At 38.4% G+C, this 25,337-nt stretch overlaps 1 protein-coding gene across 1 annotated transcript in view; it reads left to right on the plus strand.

Moving 5' to 3' along the window:
• The first annotated feature begins 8,761 nt into the window (after positions 1-8,761).
• LOC145988293 (uncharacterized) overlaps positions 8,762-25,337 on the plus strand; it is a 32,964-nt gene continuing 16,388 nt past the window's right edge. Inside the window, exon 1 of the mRNA XM_083123159.1 lies at positions 8,762-8,817. Within this exon, the coding sequence (XP_082979285.1) occupies positions 8,803-8,817 (15 nt within the window). The 5' untranslated portion in view covers positions 8,762-8,802. The remainder of the gene's footprint in view (positions 8,818-25,337) is intronic.

Below are 25,337 nucleotides of genomic sequence, written 5' to 3' on the forward strand. Positions count from 1 at the left end.
TTTTTCATGGCACTCAACTCAAAGAATTAGTGGTTCCGCCAGGTTTTACAATTTCAAAATATGCCATACAATTTATACTTCATGATTTGAATTTTCCCTCCCTTAACTTTTTATTCAATAAAGTGTGTAAAATATTTTAAAAATGATGTAGAAGAGTCAGTCCTTACCACTGACATCAAGCACGGCCCAGTTGAATCTTGAAACCTCAATCCTCTTATTACGTAAGTATCCACTAAGAAAGGTATTTCAGAAATTCAATCCTTAAAGGGGTGAAAGGAAAGTTAAACTTAGATGTTGATACATTTACAGCCCAAATTACTTACTTATATTACAAACAAAAGCTCTCAAAGATGGCACTGTATGAATTGTACATATCAGTATAGTTGTGTTTTGCGATTCATATAAACAGAGTGATAAACACGGTTTATTAGTTTCAGTATATTAAGAGCAAGAAAAATAAAGAAATCTACAGCAGTTGTGCGGAATTTTCATAAATTTGATGTATCTAGTGAAGAAATACCCCAAGGATAATATATTGAATAATATATAATAGACTTTTGCAGTGTAAACATGGCACCAAATATATAAATGGTTATCTATTAATAAGAATACATCTTCAATGAAACAGAAATTACATTTATAGTCTATGGGCCAGACAAGAATTCAGAATAATTTGAGGGTACAATTTTCCTTTATATCACAGTTATATGCGTGTGTAAGGTTACCAAAAAAACATGATTCCCATCTCAAAGTGAAGCCTAATCCAAGATAGCCTAAGTGCTGACGCATCCAAAATTTTTATTTCAATCAATAGATAACATTCTTCCATGAACATTGGTTACATTTAAACAAAATTCAGTTATAGTTAGTACAACAACAACGACAATTGACGATGATAACACTTATTATTATTATTATAACAATACTAACAACAACAATTATTATTATTATTATTAAATGTTATTGCATGTGTATAACTGAAATATACTATTCAATAGTCAATACCAGTTACAATGGGTTTAGTTAAGTAGGACTAAGGACACATCCTGTTAGGAAAAATCGCTGCACACACTACATAATTTATTCGTTTTATATGAATTCTGAAGTCAAAACCAACAAATCTTATATGTCAAATTAAAAGTAAGCGTTTACGCTATAATTTTTGAGTGGAACATTTTCTTCTCAGATGTCTAGATTATTAATAAATTAATGATAAACATAAAATCAATAGTAAAAAAATACGAAATTGTTTTACTAATCCGTGAATACCTACTTAACGGTTGCTCCTATCGAAAAACCTAAGATAACATTAAATATAGAACACATCGTAAGCTTTTATTTTAAAAAAAGATCGTTGAAATCGGGCCATTAGTTTCAGATATAGGATTGATTTTTCAAATGTTAACATCCGCCATCTTGGATTGGCCGCCATTTCTATAGCTACGACTTTTATATGGCAATCATGTTTTTTGGGTATTCTTATACACACATATAACTGTGATATAAAGGGAAAATAGTACCTTCAAATTATACCAAATTCTTGATTTTGGCCACTTGGCCCATAGACTATTAATTGCATTGGGATAGTCAGCTTTCGTAATCTCCATCGAAGGTATAACGTAAGTAATTGTACAATTAAGTGTTATATTTGTATCGTATTACCATTATTATATTCCATAATAATATTTTATTTATTCATTTTTCGATTTATTATACAGTATTTTTTATATCCCTTTTAGTTCGAAAACAAATCGTGAAGATGTAACACTAACCACTCAGCGAGAGGTTCTACTTTAAACGGCAGCGTATATAAATTATGTAGAGTTCCTTGGGTGTTTTATCAGAGGGGAAGTGTATTTTTTCTCGATTTATTTTTCAGATTGGCTAGATTTTAAGACTATACCTTTTTACTTTCTGGTGGATACAGAAATCTCTCTGGCACACATTATTTACACATTACCTCCAGGAAAGGCAATATGTGACTCTCAATGTACTTGAAGTGGAAATGACAGGTTGAATTCACGATTTATTCTTAAAATATTTCATATTTGAATTCTCGCGCACAACCCATTGATCCATAGAGCATATACCTCTCGTGACATACACAGGGTGGTCCATAAATACGGATACGCCCATTTATAACAATACGGATGGTGAAATACGAATACAATAAACCGATACGGGATACAAAAATGGAGAACCAGATTGATGGGTCATGTGACGAACATGGCGGAAAATAGGCTCAAGAGAAACACGTTGTTGTGTTTCATTTCCGTGTAACTTTTATCTTTAAGGTCGAGTTTACAAGATGAATATTATGGTCGCCTCATTATGACAATACTGTTGCATGCGCAGTCCTCCAAAGGTGATTGGTTGTAGGAGACATGCAGAATGGCCGCCACGATTCCCTGACCTCACACCATTTGTGTTTGTGGATGGCATTAAAGGAAATTGATAATTTCGTAAAGATATAGGATCTTGGATGCTTGTGCCAGGATTCAGATTGACCTGTTGAGCTTTTCAGAGCACCGCTTGGCTCTTGACACCGGAAATGGCTGGATAGCATATTAAACACATGTTGATTGATTGATTTGTTTTTATTTTACTTCTTTGTGAAACTTCTGGCTAATTTGCGAAGATGGGGATGAGTGATGATATGATGACATTGATGAAGGGACATTCACAAAAACACTCATTCCGAGGCCGGGATTTGACCCGAGACCCATGTCTACAATTAAACGAATTGTGCATATTCACAATTTTTGATTGAAATATTTGAAAACGATTTTTTATGCATGTCTTCGTTCGAATATGGTTTCAGTAATTTTGGACATTTTCAAGTTTATCGAAACAATCCATGAAGTCAGAAGAAAATAAGTCGTAGAGCAGCAAATACTTTCATCTGGCTAGGGGGGTTCCTAAAGCGCAGGGCCCGAGTTGCCCCTCCTTATAACCGGCTCTGCGGCCACTGAAGATTCCAGAAGTGGTTGGTGCCGAAAGGAAGCGCTCAGAGAAGAAACTCGAGAAAGCAATCACAAAGTAAACCATGCGGAAGTTTGACTAACGATGGTATCTGGGCCCACCAGCGTAAGAGCCTAGCGGATACAAGCTGTAATGGGTCACCTAAACTCCCCCCCGAAACACGGAAGGCACGAAGACCCTCCATTCCGGCCGCGAGAGAAGGTCAAGGTAGCCGGCAAGTAAGTCACAGAGGTTGCTTTCCAGGTCACTTGACTGGAATTCAAATCTCTTGCTGGAGGGGGAAGCCCTTCCTCTGGAGCCTTGTCACGCGATAATGCGTAGATGGAGAAATGCAACCACTTTCCATGGGTGAAAAGCAAGGACCCTTGCCAGGAATTACTATCATTTCGTTCTCGGGTTTCTTTCTGCTTGCCATCCTTCAGAATATATGACTACCGGTCGACAAATAATAATGGCATGCGTGTTCGCAATAAGTTAAGATTTGTGGACATGCTTCACAAGCAAAAATTGATAACAGAATTGAGATTAGTGTCATACAACTTTGGTCTGATATATGGCCGTAAGTAAGCATAAATACCCTGGCCAGAAAGATACGTTTTTCATCCCTGACAAAGAGGTTGACTGCATAAATGACGGTATAAGACACACCAGTGACGTACCCAGAGGCGGAGCTGATAAGGCCATAGGCTAGGGCTGAAATTTGAGGAAATTATTATTATTTTTATTATTTTCAAATAACAGCATTATAGAACTCAGGAAAACCAAAAAAGTAAATCCACACCCCTTTAAAATTAACTCCGATTACAACTTTTGTCTTTGAACTATTTTAAAACGAAGGTAATTACGAAATATGTTATTATGGGCCGCGGGAGCTCAGTAGAGCATCTGCCTACCACGCGGAAGATCCAGGTTCGAATTCCAGAGCAGGTGACCTGGACCAGGAATGTTTAGTCATTCCCCTGTTTCTGCGAGGCATACCCAGCCTGGTATCAATGGGTACTTTGGGGAACTATGGGGGTAAAGGCGGCCGGCCGCGATGTTGATCACATCATCCTAACTATGGCCGAAAAGGAGAATATGTGTAGCTCCTCCTCCACATTACCTCATATGCCTTCATGGCATGTGTGCACATTCACAGGGGTACCTATACAATACGAAATATCTTATTGAGTATCTCGTTCTCCCTACAACGCTGACTGGCGTTTTGTTAGTGGTGGAAACAATTCAAACTTACAACCATTTTTTATGTAAGATAAAATATTCAAATTTAAGCTTGAAATTGTTTCTTTTAAGTTTCAATATAATACGATATGCCTTTACATGTAACATGTACGAGTGTGTGCATGTTAAATATTCCAATCAGTTACCGACGTCATACTTACTTCTCATTTTAGTCACAGCGCCGAGAGATGGCGACTAGAGATGTCCAAACGGATCCGGATCCGTTTGGATCCGGATCCGGGTCCGATAGTTCCGGATCCGAAAATCTGAATCCGGATCCGAGAGTTTCTTATATCAATCCCATTATAATATTACCACACCTTAAAAGGTATTATGATCTTCGATTACAAAGAAATTTTTCATTAGTTTAGTCCTACAAGATTTTTTCAAGTGTTGTTCCTAAAATACTTTGCTACGCATCGGCTAACACACTCGTGCACAAAAATAATCTTACTTGTTTAACATAAAATGTCAGAGGTGATTTTGTAAATGCCATTGAAACGAATATGTATTTATTGGAATGTATTGGAAATGGAAACATACATAGAGCCTCATTAATCTTTATATGTATATATATATGCATGTTGCACGAGGAATATATTATGTGTGAGACCTTCCATTCCAGGATGAAACCTTTAACACATTTAACAAGATAGAAATGTTATTGTTCTACAGTTACAGTTTTAAAAATTAAAATAAAACATTATAATTTATGCAGTGTTATATAATTACAAAGTGTAAGACTAACAAGGGAGGTTATCTAAGTGTCCCCCTCCGATTTCCATGAAACTTGGCAGGTGTATAGAGGGGCCCAAAGAAAGAAATACCTGTTTTTTTTTGTTTCAGCTAAAAAAACTGTTTTAGGGGGCAAAACCCTCCCTCAAATGTCAAGATGAGGACAAATTGAAGTGAGGATTTGACCCCTGTGTCCCCCTCCGATTTCCATGAAACTTGGCAGGTGTATAAAGGGGCCCAAAGGAAGAAATACGTGTATTTTGTTTCAGCTAAAAAACTGCATTAGGGAGCAAATCCCCCCCCTCAAATGTCAAAATGAGGACAAATTGAAGTCGGCATTCGACTCCTGTGTCCCTTCGAGTTTCATGAAACTTGGCAAGTGTATAGAGGGGCCCAAAAGTAAGAAATGCGTTTTTTTTTTTGCTTCGGCTAAAAAACGGTTTTAGGGGGCAAAACCCGCCGCAAATGTCATAATGAGGACAAATTGACGTGGGGATCTGACCCCTGTGTCCCCCTCCGATTTCTATGAAATTTGGCAGGTGTATAGAGGTGCCCTATGTCCCCTGTTTCTACCTATGCCATATTTACGTGGTTTCGGGGTCAGATCTCTACTTCAATTTCTCCTTATCTTGACATTTGAGCGGGGGGTTTGCCCCCTAAAACAATTTTTTAGCTGAAACACAAAAACACGTACTTCTTCCTTTGGGCCCCTCTATACACCTGCCAAATTTCATGGAAATCGGAGTGGGACACAGGGGTTAGATCCCAGCCTCAATTTGTCTTTATCTTAACATTTGAGGGGGGTTTTGCCCCCTAAAACAGTTTTTTGTAGCCGAAACAAAAAACACGTATTTCTTCCTTTGGTCTCCTCTATACACCTGGGGTGTAAGGGGTGACCTTCCACCTAGTACACCCAAATGTCAACCTCACTTCCGCGTTAGTACACCCTGGACTGAAGACTAACGAGGCTCTGGCGACTGGCCCTATGGCCAGTATAATTTTGTTTGTATTGTTCTGTTATTTTGTCCTTGTGTGTGCTGAGTGCACCTTTACAGCCTCAGCTTCTAACGAAAGTCAGAAGATTTTAATATTTTATGATTTTAGTTCTGCAACGTTAGAGTTGTTATTTGTAACGATAAGGGGCTGGACCCCGTATAATGTGAAGGGTGCAAAATAGCCTTAGTGCTGACGCACCCAAAATTTTAAATTCAAATCAAATCAATCCTCTATACACCTGCCAAGTTTCATGGAAATCGGAGTGGGACACTTAGATAACCTCCCTTGTAAGTGTATTAATTACAAATCGCGCACGCGTGCACACACACACACACACATATATATATATAGCAAGTAACAATATGTTATAAACACATTCTTACTTTCCAAAGAAGCGCAGATGTGGGATGGCCAAACGGATGCGGATCCGAAAAAATTTAGGATCCGGATCTGGCCATCCCTAGTGGCGACATGAATAGGTGTGCGCTCACGATTGGATTGGATTGTTGTTTTTTTAAGTCCACTTTATGCACAGTAAGGCTAATCGGGACTGGACCTACAGTTGAAAGTGGGATCCGAACCACTTGTACCTCCACCGGGTATCGAACCCGGGACCCCTTGATTACAAGGCGACGACGCTACCATTGCGCCATCAGGGAGGCCTGTGTGCGCTCACGAAAAGACGACGGTAAATTAACAAGCAAAACTGTTAAATTTTAACGGTAGAGTAATGCAAATTTTACCGCAGCTTCTAACAGTGCTCACGAGGATGATTTTCTCCTCATATGTACATAATAATGACAGTTACAACAAACATTTGCGCAAGTTTCTTTTTAAAATTTGAGCTTCTTCATGAAGCGAGTAAATTTTCGAAATCATCAGATACCTATATCACATTTTTTGGTACATTAGAATTGACCTCTTGCGAATATCATGGTATGTACCTAGGGTTGCCAACTTTAATAATAAAATTCCGGGTAATTTCTGTACAGCCCCCAAAACCCTTTAGATTAAAATGTTCTGGAAGACATGTTTCCTGAACTGTTACCTGTGTGTGGTCTTGCTATTACTGTGAATTCAAACTTGAATCAACTTGATCAAATCAATCTATCAACCACAATTTCTAAGGGAAGAAAAAAAATCAATAATACACTCTTCTGAAGCCGTAATACTACAACAAAATTCTTCAAAATGAAATACCATAAATTTATTAACACCAAAAAAGTAGCATTTAGCATTTTTAGTGCACTTAATCCAACTGTAGCATACTACGAGCTAATCTATACAATGAAGCAAAATTGAATGGTCTCGACTCTAGACTCTGACACAACAATCCCTTTCTTTTCGTTTTCTACAGTTTTTTGGCACAACAATGTGTTTAAACTTTGTATATCTCTCCTCTCCCAATTCGCTTAATTTGTTGGTCTCCAGTAACAATTTCTTCGCTCGGCAAATGCATTAAAAAAAAGAATATAATAAAAAATATTATGAAACTAACTGTCGTTATTCCGGTAGATAAAAAAGATTTTCCGGGAGACAGGAAGAATGAGTTCGATTCCAGATTCCCGGTCATTTCGGGAGTGTTGGGAAGCCTATGCAACGTACCCCAAGAAATATTCAACATTATGTTACATATTTGTTACTGAGAGTCATATATTAATAAATTCATAATGCAAGAAGTCTATAAAAGGAGATAAATGAAATTATAAAGCTTTACATTTCATCACTGACACTTGCACAAGAAGAGCGGGCTGGTGAACGTTTCTTGATAATTTCAAATATAAAGATTAAAGAATCTTGAATATGCTTTAAATATTATTTGTATAAATAGCTGTTAATTATTTGTAGGAAAATAAAATAATACAGTAACAATTGTTAAAATAATAAAATATGTAGAATGGAATGTGTGTGATTTATTGTGTGCGTTACACATTTGTTACAAGTAATTAGTTGTGGTGTATTTCTTTCAAGTATAGTGGCTAAGGCTACGACAAATGAATTTATTCTGACAATGAAAATTAATGTTAATTTTTATTGATTGATTTGGTTTATTTTACTTCGCATTTCTGCCACTCTTGGCTAATCGCGAAGATGATAAGGACGGGTGGTATGATGAAATGGATGAAGGGACATTCACAGAGTAGCCGAGATTCGAACCTGGGATCTCTGGCGTCGTAGTGCACTGTGCTAACCACCCCGGTACGGAGGTCGACGTCATTTTCGGGCTGGTGTTGCACGATTTCTAAAACAACAGTACAGATCATGAACGAAATTCAGCTTTTTTCTTTTCAGTAATGTTACAGAGAGGTTAATGCCCCGATCCCGTTTAGCTGCAGAAACCATCTTTTCACACAGATCGAAAGCGGTAGCCGAAGGAAACATTTCTGTAAAAGTTCACGAGTCTTGTTGTCCCAAGTGTTGTGGGGGAAGAAGCATTATCTCACCATCACGGATCACAATGAGTGAGCGTAATATTTCAACAAAAAGACTGTTGTACAGTTAGCGAGAGATGCTTCAGGGAAAGTGATCCGCCAGGATGCGCTACTTTCGCTGTCGGTGTGAGAGACTGGATATCATGTTCATCGTCTTCTCTTTCTCCCTCTAGGTCACGCAATACCCATAATCCAAAGCGGAAAAATCCCCCAGAGGGACAGGAGGAAAAGGATTCGAGAGAGGAACTTGGCACAAAAGGAACGCAGAAAAAGGGAAATTCTCAGCATCGCACAAATTGTCCAGCGTCAGAGATCGCCAGTGGCTAGTGAAGGTTTGGGGTCAACCCGATTCTATATAAGAACCGGCTTACTTGTATGCAACAGGTAGTAGTGTGTTGGTCTCTTCCGCTGGCGTTTAGCATACAAGCCGAGGACCATGTGCAGGATTGCCGTATGTGTTTACTGTGCTTTATTGTTTGTTTCAACAGTAGTGTTGGTGAAGTATACTGTCAATGTTGTTCTTAAGGATTGTTATCAGTGACGTGGGGAGAGAACTTGGTTTGTGTGTGATCAGGGGTGGACAAAACCATTCTCTACTTGAGGCATTCTATCTCTCTCTTTTTCACTTTCTTTCTCTTTCATCCTCTGTGTCTCTTTCTCTCTCCTTCCCATTCTCTCCTTATCTTTAATCTTTCTGTCTCTTTCCATGTTCCTTCTCTTTGTATATCGCTTCTATCTTTCTCCCTTTTCTCTGTACTTTTTATCTTTCTACTTTATTGTCGATTTCTCTATTTGTCTTTCCAAACGCCTGCTTTTCTCATTCACTTTTTCTTCTTCATTTCTCTTCCCCGTTTCAATCAGTTCATTCTTCTTCTCTCCCTCTATATTCTTTCCCTCTCTTTAGCGCCTATTTCACAATTCATTCTTTATCTTCTTTTACTTTCGTTCTCTGTCTGTCTCCCTGTTCTTTCTGTTTCTTGTTTTATCGTCTATTCTCTCTTTACCTTTCTACACTCGTTCTCTCCCACTTCGCTTTATCTGCTTTCTTTATTCTGGTTTCTCTCACTTCTTTGCCTCTCTGTCCTTCTTTCTCAATATTATTTGTCTCTTTTCTATATTGTCTATTTCTTTCAGTCTTACACTATTTTCCTCTTTTTATATATTTCTATCTCCCTGACAGTATTTCCCTTTTATCTCCGAATCTAGCTTTGGTCTCATGCGGGGCCTGACCCTTGTAACCTATAGATCCACCAACACATTCGAAACCCTGTAGTGGTAGCAGTGGCGCTAGTGTCGCTATGGGGAAGCCTGTAGATCAGTGGCGTGCGCAAGGGGGTTTTGGTGGAACCCCCTCTTTTGGTCCAGTATTTAAAAAAAAGAACGTCAAGGGCAGGAAAATATGGCGAAATGAGGACTGACTACTTAAATAATGTACACATAACCCCTCCCTTTCGAAAATCCTGGGCACGCCACTGCTGTAGATCGCATATTTTCCCAGTTTTCAGAAAGCTTGGTGCTACTATACAATTTCGCTTAGGTATAATAATGCATGTGTGGTTATGTTAGGAGAGCCAGGTTTGGACCTCTTAGCAATTAGCTTTAGCGTTTGGTGGAAGCTGCATGTGCCTCGCAACAGACTCAATCCAGCTCCACTTCAAACTAATGGTGAGATTATTACTTATGTTACTTTATTACTATTGTTCAAATATCTACCATTCAAGAAATTTAGGTAGTCAGAAGGGCGGGCTGCAGTGCACCCGGTGGTGACGCTTCGGTGATGGCTCGATAGGCACAGCGTGCTGGTAAGCCAAGTGTCCCAGATTTGAATCCTCGTTGTGGATGTGTTTTTACTTCAGACAGAAAAGCAAGCTCAGTTAGTGGAGTACTGATAGATAAATATTTAGGGACCAACCACAGAATGTTCAAGGTTGTGGCCTGGTCATGAGTGCCTCTGTTCCATTTTCTTTCTCTTTCCTTATCACTTCTTTCTCCTTTTACATTCTTGTCCTTTTCTCTTATCTTCTTTCTTTAACGTTTCTTTAACTTTCTTTCTCATCCTTGATCACTCTCTGAGTATTTTTCATCGTTCATCTTAATTGTAACATGCAGAGAGGAAAAGTTTGTTTGGAGCAATAAAATATAGTTTCTAGTTTGCTATATCTTGTTGATTGTTTACCAGTACCAAGTGTATTAGTAATCGTTTAAAGTTGTTTAGAGTTGCAAGAAAATTTAGTCAAAGTTACCAAAAAACCAGTAGGTAGACCAAGACGAAGATGGAGGGATAATGTTGAGATGGACCTAAAGGAAATTGGTAGGGATGGAAAAGAGTATATAGATCTTGCTCAGGATAGGGACAGATGGAAGGCATGTGTTGCTGCAGCCATGAGCCTTCGTGTTTAAGAAGGCTACAGAGTTAGTTAGTTACCAAAAATTGTCATTTTTTGTCTATGGTTAACAAAAAGTTTAACGAAAACATGTATTTTTAATTCACACATATCAGTTTTTTTCTGTTTAGTAGTAGAAGATTGACGCAAAATAAAACACACGGAAGGTGTCTGAGCGCATCAAGTGATTTATTTTCGATCGTATTTCGTGGGTTCGAATCCAACACTGCACATGGGTGTTCTTTATAAGTCTCTCTTCATCAATTTCATGTAACCATCACTTATCCTCATCGTCGCAACTTGTTTAAAATGACAAAAATGCGACGTAAAATTACAAAAAATGCAAATACATAATACATAGCTACATACATCTTGTTTCAAAATACAGAACTTTTTCTGTAGTTTTCAGAAGCTGCAAAGTTCTGTCGTGCAGGTAAGTTACACATATTAATGATAGCCTATTGATATATATTTACTGTAGTCGACTAATAAAAATGATAATTTCTAGAATATGTTTGCAAAAAATGCATATAAATATAATTTTAAAAATGTCACAATATAAAAATATATTTTATATTAAGTTTTTTATATAAAACCAAAAACTTAGTATTAAATCATTTAGTACTTCAACTTTTATTCTATAATTCACATTCTTTATTGAGAAAAAATGACTATGCTAATATGCTGACATCTATTAACAAAATATACAGCCTTCAATTCATTAAAGGTTGAATTCGTCAGTGCTAATATAGTTTTCTGATTTTTTTTTAATATTTTTATTTCTTTTTTGAAAACTATTTTCCTTGACTATTTATTTATTTAAATATTTGGATAGGTGGGCTGAAGAGTGGGCGAAATAGCCTTAATATGACGCTTCGAATTCTATGTGGAACTTTCCATGTGTAAAAATACACCGCGTCGAACCTCCGTGTTGTAGGAAATTAATAGTATTTACCATTAGCTTTCATTTGCAAGGAATACCGAAACAACACGAAGACAGCCGATCGAATTCGGAGCGAGAGCAAAACTCGGCTCTCGATATCTCCCGACCTTTCTCCTGGAAAAAGGCTTCATTTGATTTCATAGGATTTGGCGGAGCGGCGCGATTCGTAGTTAACAGGTTTACGGCTCCATGGTTACAATTTCCTGGAAAATATTAAGGAGGTTAACAACTTCTTGTTTCAAAATACAGAACTTTTTCTGATACTGCAAAGCTGAACATTACTGTTGTGTGAACGTTACAGAAATCAGTGCTTTAATCGGCTAAAAAATGGTAATTTTTAGAATATGTTTGCTAAGATTACATATAAATATAATTGTAAATCTTTGACAATATAAAAACTATACATTATAGTAAGTTTTTTATATAAATCCCAAAACTAAGTGCAACGTCCCCCGGTAGTACACCAGTCATCACAAAGTTAGTCCGCTACTCCTTTAGTCGGGAACATGAGAATGTGCAAATCATCAGGGCTTGCTGGGTAGAAAACAAACACAACACTGTTTTCAAAGTTAAAACGCAGTTTTATAATCGCGTATATTTCATAATCACTTACCAGTAAAACACTAGAACATTCAATACTAACGTTGGGCAATTCCCTCACATATAGCGAAAGTCAAAGAACATAATTAATTGCTTACTTTCAACTTATCTGCATGAAGAAAACTCGGAAACCCAAAATCTATTCTTGAATTCTCTCCGTTTCCAAGTTCTTGATGATTCTTCCCCTTCACCTGTTTTCCAAAATCAGTCTGTCGTCAGGTGAGAAACATTCAGGTGGGTTCACTTCCTCTGCTGAGATGAGAAAGTGACGTCAACACGAACAGATTTTGACGTATTTATAAACATATATAAAAGTTCCAACTACAACCGTATCAATCTAACTATAATTGGCTGTGTCAACTTGCACATTATTTGAAGTAACAAACATTTTAAAAATCATAACTTTTTACAAATATAAAACCTTAAACTCTCAGGTTCGTTACAATTGCCCCTCGTCCGGGGAAAATTTTTGAATAAATTGTAATTTACAAGTTCTGAAAAAATGTTGAGTACACAATGAAACATTAAATACAGAAATTATCTTGACACTAAGTCAACTTCTCCAACCAATGTTTGTCTGTGTTCTTGAGAACAATTAAAGATCCTAAGATTGTCAAAATTTACTCGATCGATCGGGTTCTTGGACTTGGGATGTAACAGTAGGGTAGTATTGCTTCGAATATCTGTTGCAATGTAGGGACCAATATATACCTCAAACAACTTAGCGATGGTTTTATTTTTCCTAGAACTTAGTTTGTGATTTCTTACGAGCACCAAATCTCCTTCCTTTAGCTGAACAGCATTGCACTTGACTTTGAATTTTCTCCTATCACTTTTCGAGCGTTCCCTTTTCTTCGCCATAAACATCTTTCTATCCCAGTTAGTTAAATGAGGATCATCGTCGTTATCAGGCCAATAAAAGTGGTCCAATATTTCATTGGGCACAGCGCGATTGAAAAATAGTTCTGAAGGAGCATACCCAGTAGTGTCCGAGACAGAATTGTTCAGTAACCAGGCAATTTCTGATAAATATTTCTACCAACTTTGATGTTCGTGATGGCAAAATAACCTGAGCAGTCGAACAATCTCCTGATTCATACGTTCTATAGTATTACTACTAAGGTGATAGGTTACAGAAATCAGTGCTTTAATCAGCTAAAAAATGGTAATTTTTAGAATATGTTTGCTAAGATTACATATAAATATAATTGTAAAACTTTGACAATATAAAAACTATACATTATAGTAAGTTTTTTATATAAATCCCAAAACTGAGTATTATATCGTATAGTACTTTAATTTTTGTTCTAAAATTCACATTCTTTATTGAGAATAAAATGACTATACTACTATGCTGACATCTGTTAACAAAGAATACAGACTTCAGTTCATTAAAGGTTGAATTCGTCAGTGACAATATAGTTTTCCGATTTTTCTTACATTTTGTTTTCCTTTCTTGAAAACTAAACAGCCAGGAGCAAGGACAAGATACACTAAAACGCTACATGCAATGCTTATCGAATATCTTTCAACCGAGTGCGCTGATCTTGTTTTCTTTTTGCCTGCTTTTTTTTAAAAAAAATGTTTAGGTGGACTCAAGGACGGATGAAATATTTTTCAGTTGACCTCTGCCCCGATGGTCATGGCAACTAGATTATTTTTGTCTGTTTATTTTTGTTTCTTTCCTCCTCCCCATCTCTGTCTTATTTTGTCCTCTCTTGATCGCTCTTTTCATGTTCTATCTTTCTCCACCCTCTCTATCTTCTTCTCTTTCTTTTCACAACTTTCTCTACACTTTCATACTTTATTTCATCGGTCTCTATTGCTTTCATCTTCCTCTCTCTTTGTTCTTTCTTTTTCTCATTTCCCTTTCCTTGATCCTTCTTGATTTTCTTCCATTTCTCTCTCTCTCTCTCTCTCATGGCTATTAAGATTCTCTCCTTCTCCTTCTGTATACCTCTATATTCTTCTGTATGTAGATTTCTATTCTTTCCCTCTTTTCTACACTCTCATTCTTCTTTCGATCAATTTCTATTTATTCTTCGTCCTACTCTTTGTTCTATCTTCTATCCTCTCTCCTTTTCTTTATTCCATATTTTCTCTTTTCTTCTTCCTCCTCTCTCTTTGTTGTTATCTCTTTATTCGTTTCTCTCATTCTCCATCTCTCTGTTTCTGTATATTCCTTTCTCTCTATTTGCTTCTCTTTGTTATTTGCGATTCTTGCTCTACTCTGAATGATTTTGAAAATGTCTCGTGTAGGTATTTGGATGTGTGTCCGGTGATGACATAACTGATCATAAACCGAGAAAAAGTGAAATAATCGCAATTTTAGTTCGAGCTGCCTACAGAGACCGAAGTTCTTTTATTGCACATGTATATTCGTCAGTTAATTTCATTCATTGCATTGTAGTTATTCGCAATACAGTGAGCATTTTAAAAATAGTAGCCACAAATTTCTCGTCAACATGTGATAATCAATTTTTATTCCGGTTCAACTTAATTTCGGAAGGACACCAATAACTATAGAAGGATAAAGAAACAAACACGAACTGTTGCCCCCTCACGAACGCACATACAGATATACAATCCAATTGTCAACTATCTTCGTCCCTGGACCGTTTCGCCAATTCCCACCTATCGCGGAAGTCAGATGGGCATGACTAATCACACCAAACTCAAACACCTTCTTGGTCAAGCTCCATATTTGATTTTCTAACGTAAGCGCGAAATACTTTCCTGGTTAGGTTAGGCTTGTTAGGTTTAAATATCTTAGCATAAATGCACTACATTTAGACTAACAGCGAAAGCATTTGGCCTGACGTCAGAAGACGAAATACGGCTCTTGACTAAGATGGTATTTGAGTTTGGTGCGATAGGAGAGACTCAAGTCGGAGGCCAAGCATCTTTTTAATCTGCTGAGTCATCCTACACAAGGAGACGAGCTGGCGGAGGATATTGGCACTCCTCCAATCGAAGGAGCATTCAACAAAGTGAAATTATAGTAAATTAGAACTTTTACCTTTACTAATTACTATATTAACATACTAGGCGATTGCCCGGCATTGCCCGGGTATTTATTTATTCCAATCTTCTATTAGACAAGGAAAATAATTAATTCTAACTATAGTGTAAAATGAACTTGGAGTTGAAAGTGATTGGGAGTGTCACTATTCATCTTAGCGACCCGGAAAATTATGGATTCCACACTAATATCAGTCGTTTTTGATTATTTTTACATGTCACCTCCTTCCCAACCCCACCACTAGGGGTGCCATGTGTGTCTTGGAGTTGAACGGCATTGGGAATGTCACTATTCATCTTAGAGACCCCTAAAACTATGGATTCCACACTAATATCAGTCGTTTTCGATTATTTGTACATGTCAACCCCTCCCTACCCCCACCAGGGGTATCAGGGGTGTCTTACCCCCACAGTATTGCATTGCAGAATGCAAGTGATACTTGTTCCAAGTTTGGTTGAAATCGCTTAAGGCGTTCGAGAGTTATGCCGGTACAAACATACATACATACATACATACATACGTACATACACACATACATACGTCCATTTTTATAGCCTATATTAGATTTCTAGATTCACTGAGAATGTGACGATTATAAGATTTCACATCTTAGGTTCAATTTCTTCTTAGGACCAAACGGCTGTATTTTTGATATACGGACTCCTGGGTGTCACTTTTCATTACTTGCTTTGTACAGCTGAGGAAAACAGTAATATATGACTCCACTCAATCGAGAGGTTGTATTGGCCACCTCGATGGCGCAGAGGTAGCAACATCGCCTTGTTGTTGTAGTTGTTGATATGGTGTTTTAAGTCCACTTTATGCACAGTAAGGCTAATCGGGACTGGACCTACAGTTTAAAGTGGGATCCGGACCACTATGTGCCTCCACCGTCATCGCCTTGTAATCAAGGGGTCCCGGGTTCGATACCTGATGGAGACACATAGTGATTCGGATCCCACTTTAAACTGTAGGTCCTGCCGGACCCTGCGGCAGAGTGGTTAGCACATTGCGATGAGACGCCAAGGGTCTCGGTTGGAATCCCACTCGGGCTTGGTTGTTTGTGAATGTCCATTCATCAATTTTATCATTTCATTACTCATCCACATCTTCGCAAATTAGCCAAGAGGCACAAAACGCGAAGTAAAATTAACTAAATCAATCAATCAATCAAAAACTGTAGGTCCAGTTCTGATTAGCCTTACTGTGCATAAAGTGGACTTATAATATCAACCCAGAGAGGGTGTATTCTGTTTCTTTATGAAATGTACTTCTTGGGATAAACAATATACAGTAATGTAACAAAATATACCGTACTTGATGGATTTCCAGAAAAGTAGTAGGCCTATGTCTACGATCCTATTTAAAGTAAATGGAGTCACAACCCAGAAGTGTCCGTGACGGTACATGGGCATTTATTTGTTTTACTTTCTGAGTAGGAGTAGAGTGTAAGGGGTGACACTTTCCGATGCACTCCACTACGGGTGCCGGCTACACACATACACATATATAATGTATATGTGTGTGTGTTTAATTCTTGACATGTTGACAAAGTCACATATACGGGTCTCGAGGGTGATTTAAAAGCCCCGTAACACCCCCTATAAAAAGTAAAGGAGTTAAGCTGGGTACAATTTGTTATGAAGGAATTTTTTCTGGCTTTGTCCCCATTTAAATCTGTTCCAGGGCACACCCAGCCTCAAATCAAATGGGGGTTATAAAGACGCCCGCAGCGTGGTTTTGATCACATCACCTCCAAGATGGCCGCCATCGAAAATGTGTGTGGCCCACATCCCCTAAATGTGCCATCACGGCACGGTGCTATGTCCACAAGGAACTTTAACTTTACCTGTGTATATTGTATTCGTTTCTGTCCCCCTGAGTAAGTACGTTTCTTTTTACATATGCATATACGAACCATCTATAGGGTTTTTCATTAAGAGCGCTCGAACTTTGAAATGAAATGAAACAAATTATGTAAGTGATATCACCATGCTTGTATTTCTATTTCGAAGCCAATTCGATGACATTATGTTTTAAAAATTATATCAGCCAAATGGCCGCTGCGGCTCCGCTGGGTGATACGAATCCTGGTGATCCAATTTTCGATGACATTATCGCACATAAGTGGCTCAATTTCACCAATGACACGAGTTATGTTGGCCTTGAGGGCGGCAATCGTCTGTGGTTTGTCGGTTATCTGAACAATTCTAAACGTTTCAGTGTTCAAGCATTGATAACAATGGCTATCGGTAAGAGTAAGATGTAGTTGTAGTTCACTATGTGCCTCGACAGGGTATCGAACCCGGAACTCCATGATTACAAGGCGACGACGCTACCTCTACGCCATCGAGGAGGCCAAGTTTCTGATCTGATGTCAATTTAAAGTGGTATAGGATCCTAATGGATAACGGATCCAGGATTCGACATTTTGGATTTGAATACGTACGACCGCTGATGTCCTACGTGGCGGGAATGGTCATCCAGACTCGCTACAAAGCAGAAGGTCCCACGTTCGAACCTGGTCAGTCATCGCCATCATTCATCGTCGCGATTGTACTTCAATACCAAGAATTGTAGCCATTTGTGTATACACGTATATGTAAAGATGTTAGAAGATTCACGAATAAACTTGAAACCTTTCCCTGTCCTGGAAAACAGAACAGGAAAGGTACTCTAACTGAAATGTACAGCCCAAAATGGAACAATAAAGGGAACAAATAGTCGACAAACAGACGCTCTGGTTTAAAGTTTTTAGGTACCAGGGTAAAAGCGCATACCCCTGAAAGTGTGCGGGTGGAGGCGGGTTCTTTCCGGGAGTTTCCCATTCCTTTCCTTAACCCAAGAAGTAAAAAGCCATGTAAAATAAACGAAAATTATACGTAGGTCCATCCGTAATACACACATACAAACATGTCCAAGACAATTATGACTAAGGAGCGGAAGTTGATGACCTAAAAAATATAGGTATATGACCCATAGAATGTTCTAAAAAATGAAAAAATGACGTAAAAAATGAAAAAAATGACCATTAAATTTGTTAGTTTCAGGTTAAAAATTGAAATGAAAAGGATATTAATCGAAATGCAATCTTGCTTTTAAAAAAAGGCACCAAATGATACCACACACACATTAAATTAAAATATGCAACGAGGATTTCCAATGGGAACAACCGAATAATTTTAAAATAATTTAATGAAAAAGTCGTTTCCCCCGAGACAACAAAGACTGTCACCAATTCAGCATTTCTTTTGCTCGTAAATTGCAATCCTGCGAGATATATAGCTATAGGCGTATGATCACCTTGGTGAAAAGACTCAGAAATATTACATAAATGAAAGAAGTGACAAAATATACACCGAATATTGCGAAAAATGACGGGAAAATGCCGAAAATTGGGGAAAATGGCATAAGCCTGAAAATTGGCAAGAAAATGTACTTTAAAATTACCTTTTTTGGTTCTAGACGAAGTGTAATATTGTGTATATTTAATGGGCATTGTGTCCGAGATGTCTTATAAAAGATGACACTTCATTAACTTCCGCTCCCTAATTGTGACAATTTATTTTCTGGCCAGACTACTGGTTCCAGAATATGTTCCGGTGGGAATCACGACAGCCGAGGACCAAAGGAAAAACATCTCTACTTTTGTTAACACTTCTAAGTTTTTGTCAAGGGCTTTTTCGCTCGCAGATGAAACGCTGACACGGAAAAGAAGAGAAACCAACATACCTGTAGAATGCTCTCATCTCTTTTTACCGGAGCATCGAAGAAGAAAATTTCTCGGTATAAAACATTCCCTCCCCCCGCCCGGACCCATATTGAACCGGTTCCTGGAGGCTGTAAGGAGAGACCTCTCATGGCTTTCCCTCCGCGAGGGTTCACAGGGTCAAATCATGCGGTCAGCATGTAGGTCTCTGTGACAAGGGATTCTTTTTTTCACTCCCTTCACCTGTTTGCGCGGAAGGTGAGAGCAGGCTAAAGTGTTCCAAAACCATCATCAACGATTTTCTTCCTTCGCAACGGAACAAGTTTCTCCCAGCGTTGATGCGTGTTATCAACATCACTAATGCTTCTCTACGCAGTTAAGGATACGAAATAAGGCGCGTATCAGTGAGGCACATTACTGGCCTATTTACATATTTTCCCACAAAGAGTAATTGTGTCAGATATACGAACATTACATTATGGGGATGTTCCACAAATCATTCCCTGATTTCAACTACTGCCAGGTTTTTACTGCACGGAAACACATACAGAAGATTTGGTATAGGAGTACGTGGAAACTCAATGTGGGCACCTCTGGTGGCACTCACAACGATAAAATGTTATTCTAAATGAAGCCACATATTTTGTAACATTTGTAGAGTATCTAGCGTACCTAGTGGCGCAGGGGTGCCCATCCCCCCCAAAGCCAATGGCGCATCCCCCCCAAATCATGTCATGCGTCCCCCCCAAATCATATCATTCGTGCCTTCAAACCATATCGTAATCCCCACAAAGTATTTAATTACGACAGCGTGTCTACCGAAAGTAACTTTCTTCTTAGCTTTACTGAACATTATACTTGATCTGCCCCTCTTCCCTAAACAGGAGGCCCATCACTCATGACCACCCCTAAAATCGTTCATCATAGCAGAGAATATCGGTTGTCTTGTAATGCAGCTATAGTATAAAAACTTCACATTCACCTCATTAAAGCACGAAAGACACATCATAGCAACAGAGAAGTGCGAGCGAAGCGAGGTAGAAAATTTTTACATCCATTTCTTTGCATGCTTTCAAGAATATTAATTTAATGGGTTGTCAATACTTTCTTAGCATCCCGAGATATTTACTCTTTTCCAGCTTCTCCTTTGGCTCGTACCTGGTCGAAAACGTGTGGATACCATATCGTTAAATTCAGACTTCAAAATTTGATGTTCGAACTCTCTCTCCACTGACAATCGAAGATTTAACACTCTATTAAGAGCTTCCTATCCCCCCCTTTCAATTTAATACTCAATCCTACCACCAAAATTTCCATAACAATTTTAGACGTACTGTTGATATTAAGGTGTGGATATTGCCTCCTCCAAAAAGATAATTCACAGTCTCCACACCAGAATTTACGCAAAAGTCTAAGACAATAATAATACACAAGAATTGGATACCCCCTAAATTTAATTCTCAATCCCCCTCTTACTAAAATACCCGCCATAATCTAGGACCTAGAGTTTGATACTGCCCCCCCCCCAAAGTTTCATTCAGAATCCCCCCAGAACCCACATATCTATTAAGGCCTAATATGTAAGAGTTGGATATTTCTCCACCTCCCCCTTTGATAATACCCTTAAACACTTTCTTTTCTTCGTCTAACGGATTAAATATGGTGCATTTAAGGTGTAAAATTTTTACATATATGATGGAAAAAGATATCAATTTTAATTTTTTTTATTATTTTAAAGGAAACAAATTCCCCCCAAAAAATCTCGATGGCGCAACCTGTGCCATAATCCTCCCCCTGCGGGCACTCCTGTAGTGGCGAAAGTTGAAAGTCAGATGTAACATTTGGAAGTTACATCGACAAACAAGCACAATAGAAAAGAAGAACTTCTATCGCAAAAATCTTTGCGTAATTTTTTTTGTTCGTGGAGACTTCATTTCAATGCTACGAGCCCTCGAAAACGGCAATTTTCTATGCTATATTAATGCAGTCATGTGGTACACACTCATGGTTGTCATTGACATCAGTTTTCGTTTTGGAGAGCACTCTTCGCTGTGTATAGTACATGTTTGCCTTGAACTGACGATGCTTTTTCGAGGAAACTCTACACTCTGAACATATTTGTCTTTAACTAACAATGGTTATTGAAGAAAATTCTGCAGTGTGAATATTATACCTGTTGTGAAACCTATTGAAAGCTGACGACTATCTTGATTTTGAAACGCCTCCTTGATCCTTGCATGTAAACATCCATGAATCATTTGTATTCCGTTTGTTTGGCAACGCTGCTCCGTGTGGTACGTGCATGACGTAACAAAATGTCTAATTCTGGAATTTCAGGGATAGAAAACGTTGCACCGACCAGTAATTAAGAATGCATTTATTGCAATGCATGCAAGAAATGAGTCACGCATCGATTTTTCCCTCTTCATGCGATATACGGTTGAGATCCAGAGGTATAATGGTTGAGTGAAGAGAAGACTATGCTCAGAGAGCTTAGATACATATCGCAAAGACTTGTGGCCATTGTGTCTGACATAGCAGACGGAGTCGAGATTCCACCAGCGTAAAATTGTAGTCGAGGAATTGGTGAGCAAACTTAAGTCCGGTTGAAAAAGTAACATGCCAATTACGTTTCTTTTCTAAGCGAATCTGTTTATGCACTTTCCCCATAGGTGTCGACTTTGCATACTCTGTCTCAGAAAATCTGACAAGCGGAAGCAGAGTGCGGCCCTCGCCCCTTTAATTTACTCGTAGCTAAGAAATTTTAATTTAAGTGGATAGAATGAAATACAGCATGTGTCTAAATCATTGGTAAGCTATCTCTCTCATCTCAGTGAAGTTGCTCACATAAAAGGTTGGTGAGAATACGATCCCCAAAAAGTAGATATTTTTAGGTAACATTTTTGAAGCTGCATCTGAGTACATGTTGTTAGTATTTTATATAATGTCAGTATGTGAGTTAGTGGGTGTGTGCATGAATACTCATGGATATCACTTATCCTTATAGATGTGTGTGTATGATTATATGTACTATTATATACATTTTATAGTGCATACCCAAACATATTTCACTTACTGTTCTACATACCGGGTGGTCAGAATTAAACATGCCGTAATTAGAGCCCTCTAGAGGTCGTTCGAAGCAACTTATTGTGTTCACCACAAGGTGAAAATTTGGCATTGGAATCTGGTGTACAGTGCACAACATCCCGAGAACACTTCGTCCAACCACTGATCACACTTCCAAAGGGTCATTCACTTTGACAGGGCGCATATTGAACACTGCTGTACCGACATAGACTCGAATTACTGGTTGTTGTTACTTCATCGGCATATGTCAACCTGATGGCGAAAATTTGAACTATTTTATTTTCATCAGCATTTGCTTCCCCAAGCTTCAGCAGCAAGTATTACCGATACATTGATTCGACCGTGCTCCAGACGGCTCTGAGTAGGTGAAATGTAATTTTAAGCGCCATATTTACACCAAGTTTCAGCGTCAGGGGTGCCCCCCCCCCGAAGCCAAATTATGTCATGCCCCCTCCCCTCAAATCACATCATTCGCGCCCTCAAACCATATCGTAATCCCCACAAAGTATTTAATTACGACAGCGTGTCTACCGAAAGTAACTTTCTTCTTAGCTTTACTGAACATTATACTTTCTCTGCCCCTCCTCCCTAAACAGTGATGCCCATCACTCAAGACCGCACCAAAAATCGTTCATCATAATCCCCCGACAATAGTTTGGATGAATACGTAATAATTTATGTCTATTTGAATGAAATACCATGTTAAACTGTCCATATTTTTTAATTGTTCGATTTTCGAAAAATCTTAAAGCTAGCACAATGATTGGCTAAATGTAGTAAATTAAATTATGTAAATATGCATGTAAAGTGTTTGTGAGTCGGTTTATAAAACCCACAATTTGAGTATTTAACACAAATTGTTACACAACTTAAGATAAAGATAGAAAATTCAACCTTCGCAAACCAAATAACATGCTCAAGCCATATGACCGATTCAATTATTGTTTCACGAGACATCACAGAACCCTAGCTACAAATTATTAAGCTCAGGGCGATACTATAATACGGTTCCTCTTTTAAAGAACTTCCTCCCCCCCCCCTTCTGTTTTCTTGGGGTAAATATAATTATCTTAGTATCCCATAACAACAATTACGTGGATCTCATCTTGAATGCAAATTTAACTTGTTGAAGTAAAATTTTCCTCTGACAAGATGTTAGAAATGCGGATCCGACATATTTTTAATCCAAATGATGCATCTGCTTTAAATTAAGCAGTTCACCAACACTATACATTAAATTTTAAGAAATGATATTATTGATGAATATCGCTTATGTCTTGTAATGCAGCTATAGTATAAAACTTCACATTCACCTCAGTAAAACGCCAAACACGCATACCCGCACCGTAACAGATTATTGCGAGCGAAGCGAGCAAGAGAATATTTACATCCATTTCTTTGCAGGCTTTGAAGAATATTATTTTAATGGGGTGTCAATACTTTCTTAGGATCCCGAGATATTTACGAGTAGTCTTTTCCACCGTCTCTTTTGGCACGTTCGGGGTCAAAAAGTGTGGATACCATATCACAAAGTACAGTCTCCAAAATTTAATGTTTGAACTCTCTCTCCCGTACAGAAATCCCTTGACAATCAAATATTTAACACTTTATCAAGAGCTTCCTATCTCCCCCTTTAAATTTCATACTCAATCCTACCACCAAAATTTCCATTTCAATTTTAGACTTACTGTTGATATTGAAGAGTGGATATTGCATCCTCCAAAAAATTAATTCTCAGTCTCCACACCAGAATTTCCGCAACAGTCTAAGACAATAGCAATACACAAGATAATACCCTTAAACACTTTCTTATCTTCAACTAATAAATTAAATATTGTGCATACAAGGTGTAAAATGTTAACATATATTTTGGAAAAGTATATGGATTTTATATTATTTGAAGGGTAAAAATTCCCTTCAAAAATCTCGATGTAATAATAATGTGCCCCTGTGGGCACTCCTGTTCAGCGTAATGTAAGACACCAACATACCAACCTCGCTTTCACGTAGTACATCTTGGACTGCATTCTGCAGACAAACGAGGTTCTGGCGACTGGACCCACAGCCAGTACAATCTCGTGTTGTGTCGTCCCTATATGTTTGTGATTGTCCATTCATCAATTTAAATCTCACCATCCATCCGCATCTTCTCGATTAGCCAAAAGTGGCAGAAAAGCGAAGTAAAATAAACTAAATAACACACACACACACATACATAGTGCCACGTAGAAGATTCAGGTTCAATTCCCGGAATGATTGATTGATTGATTTTGTTTATTTTACTTCGCTTTTCTGCCATTTCTAACTAATGCGAAGATGGTGATGAGTGATGATATGTTGAAATTGATGAAGGGATACTCACATAGAACACCCATGACCAGGCTGGGATTCGAACTCGGGACCCCTACATCGTAGCGCGCTGTGCTAAACACTCGGCAGCAAAGTTCGGTTCGATCCCAAGATTGGGTGATTTCAAGTAAGAGTTTTCGATTAGTTTCGGTCACACAAAGGCCAAGTGAAGCTAATGCAAATGAAAAAGCAACACAAATGTTGCGGTTTTGGGTGTCACCTATACCCTGTCCCAGCTAACTGTGGAGCAGGGCCGCGCATAGCAGCAGAGAAGGAGGGAAATCGAATGGGCAAAGCCAGGTAACTCCAGTCGCCTCCACCCTGCATTACGCAATCCAATTCCTCTCACTGTTCATTGGTGGAGCCTTCTCGCGACACTACTTGCAGAAAAACTTGTTCTCGTTCGCCTGCTCCACAGATAGCAGGAACAGGGTATGGCCTCTATGAAATGGGCATCTCGTGCCAACCCTGAGGAATGGGGACTAAAGTGACTCCGAGTGTGGTGTTGATCAAAGACCCCTATGTATGTATGTGTGTGCGAAACAAAAAGAATACTTCAAGCGAAACATCCACGTGGATTCAAAACTGTTCTAGGGTGTATCAGAAGTCCCTTACCACCCCTTGTAAAATCCGCAGTGATGTATTTGCATGAAATTTGATATGGGCGATACAAAATAGGTCTAGGGGGACATCTTTTGGAGTATGTCACGGGGACGGCCGCCATCTTGGTTCCGCCATCTTCAAATTCAACATTTTTTATTTAAAATGATAGGTGGGTCATGTGATACATGACCATAGGCTAGAATTTCGTCACGATGTCAAATCTGAAATCAGATTTCATGTTACTTCATTTCTAACAGGCAACTGAAAAAAG

Source organism: Lepisma saccharinum, chromosome 5, assembly GCF_977018435.1.
Source record: "Lepisma saccharinum chromosome 5, izLepSacc3.1, whole genome shotgun sequence".
Lineage (NCBI taxonomy): Eukaryota > Metazoa > Arthropoda > Insecta > Zygentoma > Lepismatidae > Lepisma > Lepisma saccharinum.